General features: G+C 36.1%; 1 protein-coding gene across 1 annotated transcript in view; it reads right to left on the bottom strand.

Moving 5' to 3' along the window:
• The window catches only part of LOC103610332 (probable ATP-dependent RNA helicase DDX60-like), a gene marked incomplete at both ends in the record, with an annotated part of 48161 nt that extends 32807 nt beyond the window's left edge, over positions 1–15354 (bottom strand). Inside the window, 6 exons of the mRNA XM_008594520.1 lie at positions 3560–3715; positions 4846–4987; positions 7367–7525; positions 10740–10901; positions 12235–12351; positions 15013–15354. Of these exons, the coding sequence (XP_008592742.1) occupies positions 3560–3715; positions 4846–4987; positions 7367–7525; positions 10740–10901; positions 12235–12351; positions 15013–15354 (1078 nt within the window). The remainder of the gene's footprint in view (positions 1–3559; positions 3716–4845; positions 4988–7366; positions 7526–10739; positions 10902–12234; positions 12352–15012) is intronic.
• Between the last annotated feature and the right edge of the window lie 1025 nt (positions 15355–16379).

The following is a 16379-nucleotide window of genomic DNA, read 5'->3' as shown; positions in this document are numbered from 1 at the left end:
CTGGTGAGCTTCTTTGAATTTTGAAGGCAACGTATTCCTCACTTAGATGTGTTATTCTGAATGGGTCCATTTATCAAGTGACCAAAAAGCCAAGAACAGGAGACGGGTCTGCCACATGTCCAAGCTGCTGTGTAAGCTGCTCTACCACTTGGGCCATATGTTCAAGTTAAGAGCCAATAGCTCTTGAGGTGTCAGTGGAAGATAGAGATTCTGTTTGAAGCCTTTGGCAGGCCCCTACAGGGGAATCACAGCACAGAACCTTAGGATTTTGGAGCAAAGTCCTACCATCCTCTGTGGATAAGTATTCTCCTTTTGAGAAATAACTTTTCATTTGCTACTGGGCCTTAATAGAGACTAAATGCTTAACCGTGGGCCACCGAGTTACCAGCAACCTGAGTTTCCCATCATGAATTGGCCAACCAAACAAGCCACGAAGCTGATCACGTACAGAAGCATTCCAATACCAAATGGAAGAGGTATATACAAGATTAGGCTAGAACAGGCCCTGAAGGTAAAAGTGAGTAACAGGAGGAAGTGATTGAACATGCCTGTGGCCCCTACTCTTGCCACATTACTTTCTTTCTCCCAATCTGCACCAATGGCCTCATGGGATGTCCCCTACAATCAGGTGACTGAGGAAGAGAAAACTCAACACTTGGTTTAGAGACGGTTCTACACTATATGCAGGTAGCACCTTAAAGTAAACAGCTATAGCACTACAGCCCCTTTCTGGGACATTCCTGAAGAACAGTGGTAAAGGGAAATCCTCCCAGTGGGTAGAACTTTGAGCAGGGCACCTGGTTGTTCATTTTGCTTGGGAATGTCAGAGACAAATCTGTACTGATTCATGGGCTATGGCTGATGGTATGGCTGGATGGCCAGGGATGTGGAAGGAATATGATTTGAAAATGGAAGGTATGTGGAACAGGTATGTGAATAGGCCTCTCCGAATGGGCAAAAAAACATGAAAATATTTGTGGTCCAAATGCCCACCAAAGGATGACCTCAGCAGAGGAGGATTTTTAAAATCAAGTGAATAGGATGACCCATTCTGTGAATCCTAGTCAGCCTCCTTCCTGAGACACTCTTGTCATTGCCCAATGGACTCATTAACAAAGTAGACATGGTGGCAGAGGGGGAAGTCACGTATAGCCTCAGTAACATGGACTTCCACTAACCAAGGCCATTTGGCTATAGCTTCTCCTGGATGCCTTATCTGTCAGTAGGAGAGACCAACACTGATTGCTGATATGGCACCATGCCTCCAGTGATCAGCTAGAAAGGGAAGTTCTCTGTTCTTACTGGAATAGACACTCTGGATATAGATTCACCTTCCCTGCATGCAGTGCTTCTGCCAAAACTAGCAACCTTTGACTTACAGCAGCCTTATCTACAGTCCCAATATTTGACACAACATCATTTCTGATTAAGGAAATTACTTTACAGCAAATGAAGTGCAGCAAGGGACCCATGCCCATGGAGTGCACTGGTCTTATCATGTCCCCCATCAACGTGAAGCAGCTGGCTCAACAGAATGGCTGAACAGCTTTTGGAAGACTCAGTTACAGTGCCAGACAGGTAGAAACACCTTGCAGAGTTGGGGCAAGGTTCTCCAGAAGGCTGTATGTGCTCTAAATTAGTGTCCAATGTATGGTGTTATTTCTCCCATACATAGAATTCACAAATTCAGGATGTAGGGGTAAAAATGAAATGTCTCTATAAACTATTACTCCTAGTGATCCACTAGCAAAATGTTTCCTTTCTGTTTCAGCAGCCCTATGCTTTGTTTGTGCAGAGGTCTCAGTTCCAAAGGAAGGAATGTTTCCACCAGAAGACACAATGACTCCATTGAACTTGAAGTTAGGATTGCCATTCTGCTATTTTGGGCTCCTCGTGATTCTGAATCAACAGGCAAACAAGGGATTTACCGTGCTGGCAGATTGATCCTGACTACCAAGGGGAAATTGGACTGCTATTACACAATGAAGGTAAGAAAAAGTATGTCTGGAATATATGAAATCCCTTAAGAATCCCATAATATATCCCTTAGTACTACCAGGCCATGTGAATAAAGTCAATGGAAAACTACCACAACCCAATTCAGACAGGAGTCTAATGGTCCAGACCCTTCAGGGACAAAGATTTGGGTTACCCCATATTGTGGGTTAAATTGTGTTACCCAAAGATACATATTCAAGTCCTAGTACCTGTGAATGAGACCTTAATTTGAAATAGGATTTTAGCAGATGTAACCAAGTTAAGAAGAGGTCATTAAGGATTAGGGTAGGCCCTAATCTAACGACTATTGTCCTCATAAGAAGAGGGAAATTTGGACACATACACAAAAGAAACACACAGAGGGAAGAACACCATTTGAAGATGGAGGCAGAGAGGGGGGTGTTGCATCTGTAAACCAAGGATTGCAATTAATCACCAGAAGTTAAGAGAGAAGCATGAGATGATTTTCATTTCAGAGCCTCCAGAAGAGACCAACTCTGCAGACACTTTGATTTCAGGCTTTAGCCTCCAGAACTGTGAGAGAATAAAGTTCTGTTGTTTTTTTTTTTTTTTTTACTTTACATTCTGTATCGCATTTATTTATTTATTTTTTTATTATTTTTATTTTGTGAATATACAATGTAATTGATTTTTTTTTTCCTTTTTTGTCTTTTTTCGTGTCTGGCAACGGATCGCAACCCTCAGTGTCGCGCCCGTACCGGACCGGGACCGGCAACGGGATCGGCAACGGGATCGCAACCCTCGGTGTTGCTCCCACACCTCGCTCAGCCAGTGAGCGGGAACCGGTCTGTATGTGGGATCCGAACCCTCGGCAGGAGCGCCACCGCGCTCCCAAGCGGCACACTGTAGCAGTGCGCCACCGGGCCAGCCCCCAAGAATTGTTTATCCTCTTCTGAGGAAAGGGTTAGCATGCTTTTAGTTGTATGCTGGATAGCTGTATCATGTTAGACAGAAGTGTGATTTTGGTATTGTTTTTATTTGGAGATTAAGAATGGTTTAAGAAAACATAATGGGTGCTAAATTGACAAGGAGTGGACTGTGATGATCAGTTTTATGTGCCAGCTTCATTAGAATATAGTCGCCCAGTTATCAATTAAACACTGATCTAGATGTTGTCGTGAATGTATTATACAGATATGCTTAAAGCCCATAATATATTTAAAGTAAGGAATATTATCCTAGATAATCTGGGTGGTCCTGATCCAGTCATTTCAAAGTCCTTAAGAGCAGAGCTGAGGTTCCCCTGAAGTAGAACAAATTCTGTGTGTGGACTGCAGCTTTAGCTAATACCAGAAGTTCCAGCCTGCCCTTCCATAGCCCTGCCCTCCATACGTCTATGTAAAATTTCACCAGGCTTTCTTCTGCAGATTGGTTTACCTTAAGCACATAATTGTGCATATTTTATACCTCAGTTAAGAAGTAAACAAAAAAACATAGTGAAAGAAAATTATTTATACTCATAAAACCAAGTTAGAAGGGCTTCTAAAAATTTTGCTGAATAAACATGCTTTTACTCCAATTTAATTCAGTTAATTATTACCTCGGATTGTTGATTGCGTCCTTCTAAGAAAATGTCTTCTTGTTGTTCTCAGAGGAAAACACTTTCCTACATTAAATTCTTTAACCAGCTGTGACACAAAATTCCACAGGTGTTCATAATCCCTCCTAATGTAATCTCCCAAATTCAAATGTACATCTGCATAACAATTAAAAATAATAAAGTCTCAAAAGTCATATATATGTACACACACACACACACACACACACACACACAAGCACCTTTTTTTGACTAAATTCACAGAGCTCTGGAAAGATTATCAAATACTGAAACTTAGAGTGATTTACAATACACCTGCATGAAAATTAGCAACAGAACTATGACAATAGTCTCTTAAAATCATTTGGTCTTTAAATTTAATAGAGGTTTAATAAAGAAATGTTATATTTATAATCCTATCCCTTACTAAATGATGTTAATGATGAATACATAATTATTTCCTAAAGTAACGAAGAGCAATATGCCACATATAATCTTGCAACTTTAAAAACTAAGTAATTAAAAAGCATATCTTTAAGAGTTTACAAAAGATAGAGAGAGTGAGAACATTTTAAAAACTAGTAAAATAAAATAAATAAATAAAAATAAATTAAAAAAACTAGTAAAATAGGGCTGGCTGGTTAGCTCAGTTGGTCAGAGGATGGGCTTGTATCACCAAGGTCAGTGGTTCAGACCCCCGTATCAGCCAGCCACCAAAAACTAGTAAAATATGCTACATTTTATGCTATTGGTTTATTCCAATGCCTGCCACCTAAGGGAATTAAATCCCAGAGGTCAAAAATACTTCAGAATGTTCATTCAGGAAAAAGGTGTTTAAATATGTTATATTAAACTTTGACCACATAAGCCACTCTAGATAATTATTCTAAGAAAATATTCAAAGGAAGACAAATTATATGTACAAAGATGTTTAGTGCAGTTTTATTTATTTTTAGGAAAAAGTAATGCATCCCTAAATGTCCAAAACTAGTGAAAAGATTGTATTAGTTACAGAAAGTATTATAAAAAGTCATGTATCTATTTAAATGAAAAACATAACTATTAACATTATATTATAACATTGAAATCATTTTTTAATACTACCAAATGAAGAAAAGGTAAAATATGTAATAAGCATGCACAAGTGTGTAAGTATGTCATACACACACAAACAAAATTTTCAAGAAACAAAAATGTTGCTGTGGTATATGTTGGGAAATTTGAAAGGGTTTTATATAATTTATTTATTCTGATTTAACATATAGTGTCAATGCATATTAAGGTACTACCTTGAGTATTTTCAAGTTCATAGTAAAAGGCAATATTCTTCAACAAATTCTCATCATATAAGTCAGAAATATGATTTAAATTCAGATTCCACCATCCAAAAAAGTTTAAATTTCTTAAAATGAAATATTCACACCACTTTTTCTGAAAATTGAAAATAAAACATTATTAGCAAGGAGTCATAGAATGATTTCTATAGTCTTTGTAAGGGCCCTGTAAGGTATGTCATCAGGGACGCTTCTGGGTAGAATGATAAAGCTGTAACAACTACAAAGTTTAGAGATGACCTAAAACCAACCACAAGAAAAAAGTTGCCTCCGCTATTTTAATTTTGTAACCATCCACTCACTGGATTATCTACATTCCAGTGCAGATTTTGTACCCCACTACTCTGCCAAAACAGCTCTTAATGTAATAATCAGCCTTGTCTCCATGCCATTAAATTAAAATCACTGAATTTTCTGTTAACATCCACATACTATCTGCAGGATTTCACACTGTAAACCACTCCCTCCTTTTTGAAATCTGATTCATCTGATCTCCAAGGTAACATATTCTCCTAGTTTTTCTACCATTTATCTTAGCAGCTTCTTTTCAGTGTCTTCTTCTAATTCTTACACTTCCATCTGACCACTAAATTCTGGACTATCTCAAGACTCTGAACCAAGACCTCCTCTCATTTTACTCTAGTCTTTCCCTAGAAAAATGCATAACTGGCATGGTGTCCAGCATCATCTGTGGGCTCAGTCCCAAATCTTTATTTCCATCCCAGAGCACTCTTAACTGCCTGCTAGATATCTTCTTTTGGAAATCTCATTGCCACCACTTCAAACTCACTATTTCCCAAATTCATTATTTTCCTCCCTAAAATTGTCTTCCTCTAATGGCAGCATCCATACAGTAAGTCAAACCAGAAACCTGGAAGTCATCTTTGATTTTTCCCTCTCCCTTATGCTTCATACCCAATTATGTAACCTCATCAGTTCCACAGCCTAAAAAACTCTTGCATCTTCCACTTGTATTTATTCCTGATGCTACCAACTTCACCAGTGCTACCATCACCACTATGTAATCACCTGGATGGTTTCTTCACCTCTACCTCTGAATGTCTATAATGTACTCTATGCACTTCAGCCCAAAGAACTTCTAATCAAAAGGTCAATTACAGATTGGAACCCTTCAATAATTTCTCATTATGCTTATGACTTTCTAAATCCCTAATAGAGCCAGAGAGTACTACACGATTTTTCTTCCACCCACCTCTGCAGCTTCATCATCTTTTCTCTCTGGTCACACTGAGCATATCTCAGATCCTTGGGTGGTTCACAGGTGCTATATCCTGTCTTGAAAACCTTTTGTTCCACACTTCCCCTAGCTGACTATTACTCATCCTTCAGATCTTGAGTCTCTTCACTCCTACAGAGAAGCCAACTTTTCAAACTAGGTTGTGTCTTTTTTGATCATTAGTTTCCAAAGCATCCTTTAGTTTCCCTGCATATTCTTTAGCATGTTTGTAATCATTTTATTGGTTATTGCAGCTACTCAAACTATTCAAACTGAAGCTCCATGGAAGGAGTAAAATGGGGAGATGTGTTTGTTCTTTTTTCTACTCCTTCCCAGGGACTTATCGCACTGAATAAACATGTGTGGGCTGGCTGCCTGACAGATTAGTTATGAAATGCCTCTGATGATAATTTGACAGTACATATTAAGATCCTTAAATTTTCTGTACGTTTTTGGCCAATAATTCCATTTCCAAATTCATGAAATCTATTTGAAATATTTAATTCCAAATTAAAAGGAAAACCTTAAACACAAAAACTCTCAAGATCATTAGCATTTATAATACAAAAGCTAAAAGTGATCCTAATTATTTAATTAGGATCATTTAACCATCCCATTATAGGGGATGGTTAAGTAAACTAGGATATAATCACTCACAATATTTAATAACCATAAAAATTATGTTAACAAAGAAATGGAAATCCCTTTAAAACAAAATAATTTGTAGTATATATAATATGATTGAGATGATATAAGAAGCAATCACAATAAAACTCATGCCCTAAAATAAAAGAATGAAAAAAATTAAACCAAAATATTAACAATCAACAGCATTGATTTGGGGGGTGAGCTAGGAGTACATATCTATTTTTCTTCTATTTTCATCTTCTCTTTAACATACTTTTATGATAAGCAGAAAAAATAAATTTATAAATCGGTTTCCTGAGTTTACACTGTATACTGTCAGCCAATTTTCTGTGGTTGATTACACAAAAACATGATCTCATCAGAGGGAAGAAGGAAAAAGAAGAAGGCTCTCATACTTTCATAAAAGAGATATATTGTGGTGGTGTTCTCTACTATACCACCAAAACCAGAACTTGTTGAAAAATATGACTGATATGATTTATTAGTTAATTAGATCTGGCATTATTCCAATATAAATCTATTTTAAAACATGATCATGGTTTTTATCTCTCATGTTGAAACAAAAAATAAACTGACAGAAAGTATGTTTACCATTTTTAAGAAAGTATCGATGTCCCCAATCCAAGAGCGAGTGATGATTCGTGAATAAGCTCTCTGAGAAAGAGGTAGGTGGAGCTGAAAAGCCATACAGAGGCATTGCAGTCTACAGAAATCTTCCACTTCCTGCAAGGCTAAGCAATTACTGTCCACCTGCGTAAAACAGAGAAAATAGGCCAGACAACAGCAGACTATGAAATAGCATACAAATAGGCAATGCCACAAATAGGCAAAGTCACATTTCATCACATTCTTCACTTTACATTTTTGAGATAGTCCCATTTTTTATATACCAACTTAACTGCATTTATGCAGAAGGGGGTAAAAGGGAGGGAAAACTCCAAGTTTAGCAGTTCACATATGCATTTCCTAGGATTTTCAGTTAAGCCAAACATTAAATGAATCAATAGTAGAAGTCACTGATCCAGATACCTGAGTGCGGCTGGAGCCCCACATAAAATACTCTACCATTTCAGAAAACTGAGAATAATATCCACAAACCCATGGCATGTTCAGGGTGAGAAATTCAGGATGGCAACCTATCTGAAAAACATGTTGGATGAGAAGTGGGGGATGGAAATGGCTGTGTTTTATCTATAGCAGAGATTTCAGGACTATTTTCAAATATATGAAGGGCTGTCACATGTAAGGTAAATAAAATTTAACCTGGATATCTTCATAGGATGAAAGTGGAGATAATAAAAATTACAGAGAGATTGACTTGGGTTCAATAATGTTTACTTTAAAAAATTAGAACCATTAAAAACATTGTGCCTGTCATATGAAAATGTTTCTCCAAAAACATTTAGGCAAATATTGGAGGAGAATCAAATGAGACAGTGGGCCCTATCCATCTCTGAAATTGTATAAGAAAGAGTCAAATTAATCAAATGTGAACTTCTGGAAGAAACTGAATTTTATACCCAGAACCCTATGTTACATGCTGTTCACACTTCCACTGGCAGCACGTCTTTGGCATATCATGAAAAGTGAATACATTAAGGTAACCATCATATTTGAGTATGCTCTTAAAAATCAGGGAATTAGGCTGAATATTTTACACTCCTTAGAATGTAAAGCTTTCAAGTTATGTATTTTCAAGAGTCAAGCTTCACATTTCTGAAAAATTAAAATACCCAAAGCTGCAATTTTACAGGAATCTAAATAGCTAAGATCTGCTGTATTATATACTAATTTAAAGTATTGAAATGCTATGTCTCCTAGATTAAAAAGACAATTGTACAATAATTCAGCATCTGGGATCTAAAAATGGAAGTGGCTCCAAATCTAGATTTGCTTTTCATTAATGTGTGACTCCAGTCAAAACACTGTAGGAGTCAGTTTTCCTATGAGCAAAAATCAGGATAGTAACAGTACATATTCTCACAGGGTTTTTGTAAAACCTAAATGAGATCAGACACGTAAAATATCTAGAATATGCCTAACACATAGTAAGCCCTAAGTATTATCTATTACTAGCTATTCTTCATAATACGCAAGCTATGTAGACTGAAAGCAATTAGTTAGCACCTGTTAGACATTCAATAAATATTAGCTGATTGAATGAATAAATATGTTCAATCATATTCTAAGTCAAGATAAAATCAGAGAGGGGAAATTTAAACCAAGGAAAGAATCAAATTAAGAAGAAGCACAAAAAGTTCATTGCTGTTCTCCGCTCTCCATGGTACTCCCAAACAGTTGACAGCATTTTTTTTTTCTTTTTGCTTGAGTAACTAAAAACTAGAAGGATGGTGTTGCTGTTTATTGGGATAGGGAAGAGTGAGGAAGAAGCAGGTTTGAGGAGTTTGGTTCCAGACATCTTAAATTTGAGATGTCTACTACACGTCCAAGTGGAAATGTTGAGTAGGCAGATATACAAGCCCGGAGTTCCTCTAGTAATTTCACAGAGACATTAAAATTGCCTTCCAAGATGTACATAATCAATTTGGGTAAATACTATGTCTACTTCTTCTCTCCCCTCAAACATATTTATTTTTGGCATAACATATTACCAAGCACAAAGTAAATACTTAGTGAAAACACGCTTACAGATTTATAAAATTAACAATCCCCTCCCACAGGAACACTAATTCCTTGAGCCTTGTGCAGTCACATTTTCTATTCTTTTCTTTTTTTCTTTTGTTTTCCTTTGGTTTTTTTTTTTTTTCCTTTTTGTCTCTCTTTTTTTTTTTTTGTCTTTTTTTGTGTCCGGCAACGGATCGCAACCCTCAGTGTAGCGCCCGTACCAGACCAGGACCGGCAACAGGATCGCAACCCTCAGCGCTGCACCCGCACCTCGCTCAGCCAGTGAGCGGGAACCGGTCTGTATGTGGGATCTGAACCCTTGGCGGGAGCGCCGCCACGCTCCCAAGTGGTGCACTGTAGCAGTGCGCCACCGGGCCAGCCCTTACTGACTGGTAATGGGATCGCAACCCTCGGTGTCACGCCTGTACCGGGGACCAGCAACGGAATCGCAACCCTCGGTGTTGCGCCCGCACCGCGCTCAGCCAGTGAGCGGAACTGGTCTCCACATGGGATCCGAACCCTCGGCGGGAGGGCTGCCGTGCTCCCAAGCAGCGCACTCTCCAGTGCGCCACCTGGCCGGCCCATTGTTTTCCTTCGTTTTAAGAACAGTTTTTCAGCCTGGAACCCACCAATATCCAGACTGCATCCAAGATGTGTGTGTGTGTGCATATATGCAAATAGAGATGCATACACTAGAGAGGAAAATCCAAGTTCCTCAATAGATTCTTAAAGGGCCAAAAACAATTTAAAAATTCAGGATCTCTCTAGCCTGGGTGACACTGATAAACAAAACAGAAATGTCCTTTTTAAAAAGCAGTTCAATAGAGTGGAATCATCACAAGCTTTGAAGCCAACCATCCTAGTAAAACTCCAGGCTCCCTTTTACAATGTTATTTTAGGTAGATTATTGACGTCCCAGTCTCAAGGTTCTGAATAGGCAAAAGAGGGTAATAATATCTACAGTGATAAGTTGTTGCAAGATTACAGGGCATCAGGTACCTAAGGAGTCTAAAACACAGGTACATAATGGGATCCGCCCCAAAATTTGTTTCTTTTAACAAGGAACTTTCTCTGTTGATTAGAAGAATTAGGCTAAGTACTAAGTGAAATACCAGGTAAAACTTTCTATACATCGCATTTTAAGAAAAACATTAAATATTTAACGTAATTTTTTTATCAACATAGATTCTAATTTTTTTCCTTTTTTTGGTATTTAATATACATAAATTAGTGGGGAGAGAGGATAGATTCCCAATGAAAAAAAATGGTAGTCAGAAGCCAAGAGTATTTCAGCTGTGAAGAGCCCTGGTACCACCCAATGCAGTTACACCAGTCACACCTGATGAATGATAGTTTCCTGCCCAGATCCTGTATTCTTTTTACTTCCTAAGAAGTGATGGTACATTCTCAAGGATAATGAACAAGAAGTAACACAGAGAACACGCCGGATGTCTGATCCTTCCGGCCATAAGCTCTGAAGCAGAGATGTAGTCTGATGTGCCTGTCAAAAAGAAAACTTTTCAAATGTCAAATTATTTATAAAGATTTTTTAATTCAGAAATGATGTCACTAGAAGAAAACATATAGGAAAAGCTTGTAGATCTGACTACATAGAACTCTAAATGTTTATGTTTAAAAATTTATAATCATTTTAATGACAGAAAATTTAAAATTAATTACAATCAATATGCCAGAGCATATGAAAACCTAAAAATCTAAATCACTAAATAAGAAAATATCTAAGATTTTAAAGCATGAACAAATAATTGACAGAGAAAGAAATACAAATTATTAATAAAAATATATAAATAGTTCAATCTAACAAGCAAAGAGAAACATGTTAAAACAGTATAGAAAAAATGTTATAAATATCAAAATATCAAATTATGTTTAATAACATCACACAACATTGAAAATTATGTGATGAGTTATTTCTCTTACACACTGAAGATTAAAGTATAGCTAAGTACAGAATTCCTTCAAAGCTATTTGACAACGTCTACAAGATCATTAAATGTATTGATGCCATATGATACAGTGTTGAATTTCTGGGAATTTAGCATACAAAAGGAAGAATGCAATATGCATACAAAAGATTGATACATCAAAATGTTCACCACAACGTTATTTGTAAGAGTCAAATTTTAACATCCAGCATTAGGAAAATGTAACACATTAAATATTAAATTTATGAAAAATTCTTAATGACATAGAACATATTTCTGTAATGACTTCCAGGAAATATACATTAAAAAGTGTACATGATATGTCCTCAACTATGTAAAAATATATATTAAAGTGCTGGAGAAACTTCAAGCAATGGAATTACGGATATTCTTAGTACTTTTCTGTATTTTCTAAAATTTTTTATGCAATTACCTTTTCCATTTCAGAATCCCCCCCAAAAAAAGAAAAGAAAGGAATGCTTAATAATCCATCGTAATAAACAGTATCATAAAGCATTTTTTGAGGAGGTATTGAGGAAATTAGACCTAAGATATGATTAATTTCTCATTTTGATTTTTTATAAGGCAAATGATATCTTAGGGACATCCTCAATTAGAGTGATAAAGATACAGATTACTGTTGTATCAACTACCACAAATTTCTAGTTCGCCAGAGTCTGTCTTATGTGACTCCCAGAAATGAACATTAAATTTCAAATGCCATATGATCAATTCAAGGTATACTAAGAGCATGACATTCTGACATTCAGATAGTATACATGTATTAAGGAAGTATAAGGATTTAGTATAAAGGATTGGACTAATCAAATATTTTCTCAGTTATCAAATTCTATCAAATTTCTACTTAAAGAAATAAAGTTTCAGTACCTCTTCCATCATATCTTTCCACAGCAAATGTCCAAAATGAAATGCTAATGCTAAAATCCTGCTTTCTTCCAAGTGTTGTACAAGGCTTATATATGCACTCTGAATCACCATTTTATTCTGTAAAAGTCAGAAAACTATATAAATACCTTAAAGTATCTTTTTCAGCTATAAACAAATGAAATATTTAAATTCTACACGTGTAACCATGTACACTAGATAAAATCACCCTCATCTGTCTTTAGGATAATTTTTCTTAAGCTACAATAAACATGCATACTCGTATTTCCTCATTGCCAAATTAATTTTTATTTATAAATATAATAAATTGTTTTGCTGTTATGAAGTTTTCAAAAGTATAGAAAATTAGAGAAAATATGTCCCCTGTCCATGTACCCATAACCTGGACTGAACAATTATCAACATATAATACAATTGTAATGTTCATTCAGAGACTGATTTAACAGTTCAAAATGTGATGGATAAAATAACTTATTTTTAGAGAAGTGGCTATATATCAATGAATTAAGAAATAATTTTATGGAAAATAAAATCCTGTTTTTGGGGGTTTTTTTAAAGGTTATTCTTAAGGGCCAGCCCCAAGGCTCACTCAGGAGAGTGCAGTGCTGTTAGCATCGAGGCCGCGGGTTCGGATCCTATATAGGGATGACCAGTGTACTCACTGGCTGAGCGTGGTGCAGACAACACCGTGCTGAGGGTTGCAATCCCCTTACTGGTCAGGGGGAAAAAAAAAAAAAAGGTTATTCTTAAGGAGTGCCTAGACAGGGTACTAGCTCTGCATTCCAAAAGTCAGAATCTGGTATTTCTTAGACAAAACAGAAATTTACTAGTAGCAGTACCTCCTCCCAACATGAAAATTAATTCTAAAGTTCTAAAATAAAACTTGGAAAATATTTTAATGATATAACAAAACTAAAGCAAATAAATAATCTAAAAGTATGACAAACATCTGTGTACTCCAATTACTATATGATGAATTTTAATTAATTTTTATTGCCATTTGCACATTTAAAATGCTATTTTCAAGCTCAAACAAAAAACAATATGGGATCACAATTCCAAAGGGCAGAGACTTGCTATAATAAAGTAAAAATATGAATTAGATTGGAAGACAATTTTTGATGGCTATTGAATGACTTGCATAATTGGAATTCATTTTAAAATGTGAAAATTAAAACAAAACTAGATTCATTCATAAGATCATTAATACATTTTTGACTCCCAAGTTTCATACTACATAAACATACCAAATGCTACATAGATATATCAAAGTTAATATATCAAATATACCAAAATAATAATAGCATTTATATCACGGAAATGCTACATAAATACACCAAATACACCAAAATAATGATCATATCATGGAATTGAAATTTGAAAATGCTTTTAAAATTCTACTAATTTTATGACAATAAATTATCTTATTACTTCCTTTTTCATCAACCTTCTTCTTTTCTTTCTCATTAAAGGTCTTCCATGTTAACCACAATTTCACTGCCTATATTAAACACATAAACATCTAAACACAGGAACCTCCAACTAAATGCATTGCTACCTTTCCATTATCTGGGACGCCCAATACCACAGTGGCTAAATCCACAGAAGCTAGACTCACACTCTTCTGTTAAAAATCCATTGTCAACCTTTCATTAATAAAGGAAAACGGTTTCTCTACTCACAACACTGACAACAAATGTGTGGGTTTTCCACACCAACAATTCTCTAATTCTCTGCAGGCACCCATTAGGCGTCATCCAATTTAATTCAATTCTGAAACTAACTATGCTGAGTTAGCCTTGACCCCACAGGTTGAGGGCTCAGTCCCACAAACTGCCCCCCACTTCAGATACCAATCACAAGTTCTGGGCCTCCCATACTTCTGACTGACCAGCTACAAATCAGGGATTTCCACCACGCCCTCTGCAGGTTAAATAATTAGCTAGAATGGCTCACAGAACTAAGGAAAATAGTTTACTCATTATTAGTAGTTTATCATACAGGATACAATTCAGGAACAGTCAGATAGAAGAGATGTATAGGGCAGGGACACGGAGCTTCCATGCCTCTCTGGTGAGCCACCCTCTCAGCACCTCAGTGGGAAGCTCATCGAACCTCATTGTTCAAGAGATTTATAGAGCCAATCTCTAGGCCCACCACCCTTCACTTCCCAGACGTCGGTGGTTGAGGCTGAAAATTCCAACCCTCTAATCACTTGGTCTTTCTGGTGACCCGCCCCCTCCTGGGACTATCTAAGGGCCGCACCCTAAGTCACCTCATTAATAGAAGCTCAGGTGTAATCAAAAGGGGATCATTACAAATGAAAAAAAACACTAGTCTCTCTCAAGAATTTCCAAGGGCTTTAGGAGCTCTGTGACAGAAACTGGGGACAAAGTCCAGATATATTTCTTATTATAGGTACTTAACATGGGCAAATTACTTCAATACTGCAAGTACTCTTTTACAGATGAGGGGATGACACCATAAATAAATATGAATAGATAAATAGAAATGATAATACCACCTAACTCATAGCATTATTCTGAGAATTAAAAGACATAATTCATCCAAGTAAATTAGGATATTATACGTGCTTAATAAGTGTCTGTCATTAGCATTGTGACAATTATTAAATTTATTACCCCTTCTGAGACTATTTACAAGTTCCATAAAAAAGATGAAAATAATATTAAGTTAAATCACTTTGAGAATCGTAATAAAAATCAGGACAAAAAGATGAGAATTATTAATGTCAATTACCTCCTTAGAAAACTTTTGGCTTCTGTACGTGCTTTTCATAATATATGCATAAAATCTGAGAATATCAGTTTCTTGTCCCGATGAAAGCACAACATCGACTCCCATTCCCCAGGAATGTATGATTAAGAAGTTAAAAAGACATGTTTGTAGATCATTCAGGCCTTCATCTGAAACTATCAGAAAATAAGGGTGATGCTCTTCCAAGAATAATTTCCAGTCTAGCGATAAGCATCCAGAAAACTCCGTTTGAACATCAACGTTAGTATTGTGTTGAAGATGGAGAATTAAAGCAGTTCTCAATGAAAGAAGTTCAGGGAAATCAAAATATGCACATTCAGCATCCTAGAATGAGAAAAAAGTACATTATATTGAAATCTTTGTTTACTGGTTTGTTAATTTTGTTGGTTAGAGCACAAAGGGACATAGGATCAGATCCAGCGGAACTCAATTGTTTTGCTCTTTATTATGTTCAAGGAAGAGGTCCTTAAACGTTGACTCTCATATCACAAGTGTGTGCCTTAGGTCAAAATTTGAATTAAGTAGATTTGTCTCCTCTCTCTAAGCAGGAATACACTACTAAGAGTACAGAGTACCTATTACTTTCACTTCTCACCTTCCAATTCTTTTACTCTCTGCATTTGAAAGGGTATCAAGGTAGAAAGTGGATAGTTATATTTTATCTAAATTGGGAAGCTGATGTAAATCATTGTTTTTTGATAAAATGTAATGTTCCAGGTAATGCATCTCCTCCTTAAACAACTTAAGTCTTTTCTCAGCAGATCAAAATTTCCATTTTTAAGTGTAGTCTAGATTGTCACTATTAAAGAAGGACCCTGACTTTTCTGTATGTATAGATCAGAACACTGCTCATACCTTCAGTAATGTTAAAAATAACCAACCCCCCACCAAAAAAAACAACAACAAAAAACTCTACATAAAGATTGAACAGATATATGCCAAAATTCTTAAGAGCAAAACATCAATTGCTTCCAGGGAGTAGGATGGGAGAACAGGGTAATTATATACATCTGTATTTGGATCAAGATTTGTTAAAATTGGAAGCCAATTAATTTTTAATTTTTAAAAATCATAGTATATTACACTGTTGGGGATATTTATCATAAAACAAACAAGAAAAATAGGATAGTGCCTCTGTTGAGTTTGCCATTCTATTGGAATATAAATGAAATTCCTGCTGAGTTTTGAAGCCTAAAGTACTTCATAGAATATAAGGGTGGGAATTCAGAGAGCATAAAGGCTGTTGATGAAATTTCTCCTCCTACCTGGGTGTCCTTAAAATAAGCATCCATAATTGCAGATAAAAATTAATTTTAGCTATCAACCACTTTGAATTAATGACATTTCTA

The sequence above is a fragment of the Galeopterus variegatus genome, unplaced genomic scaffold (assembly GCF_000696425.1).
Source record: "Galeopterus variegatus unplaced genomic scaffold, G_variegatus-3.0.2 Scaffold10948, whole genome shotgun sequence".
In the NCBI taxonomy this organism is placed as follows: domain Eukaryota; kingdom Metazoa; phylum Chordata; class Mammalia; order Dermoptera; family Cynocephalidae; genus Galeopterus; species Galeopterus variegatus.
Note: the sequence above shows the minus strand (reverse complement) of the source record. Positions and strands in the feature narration are given on the sequence as shown.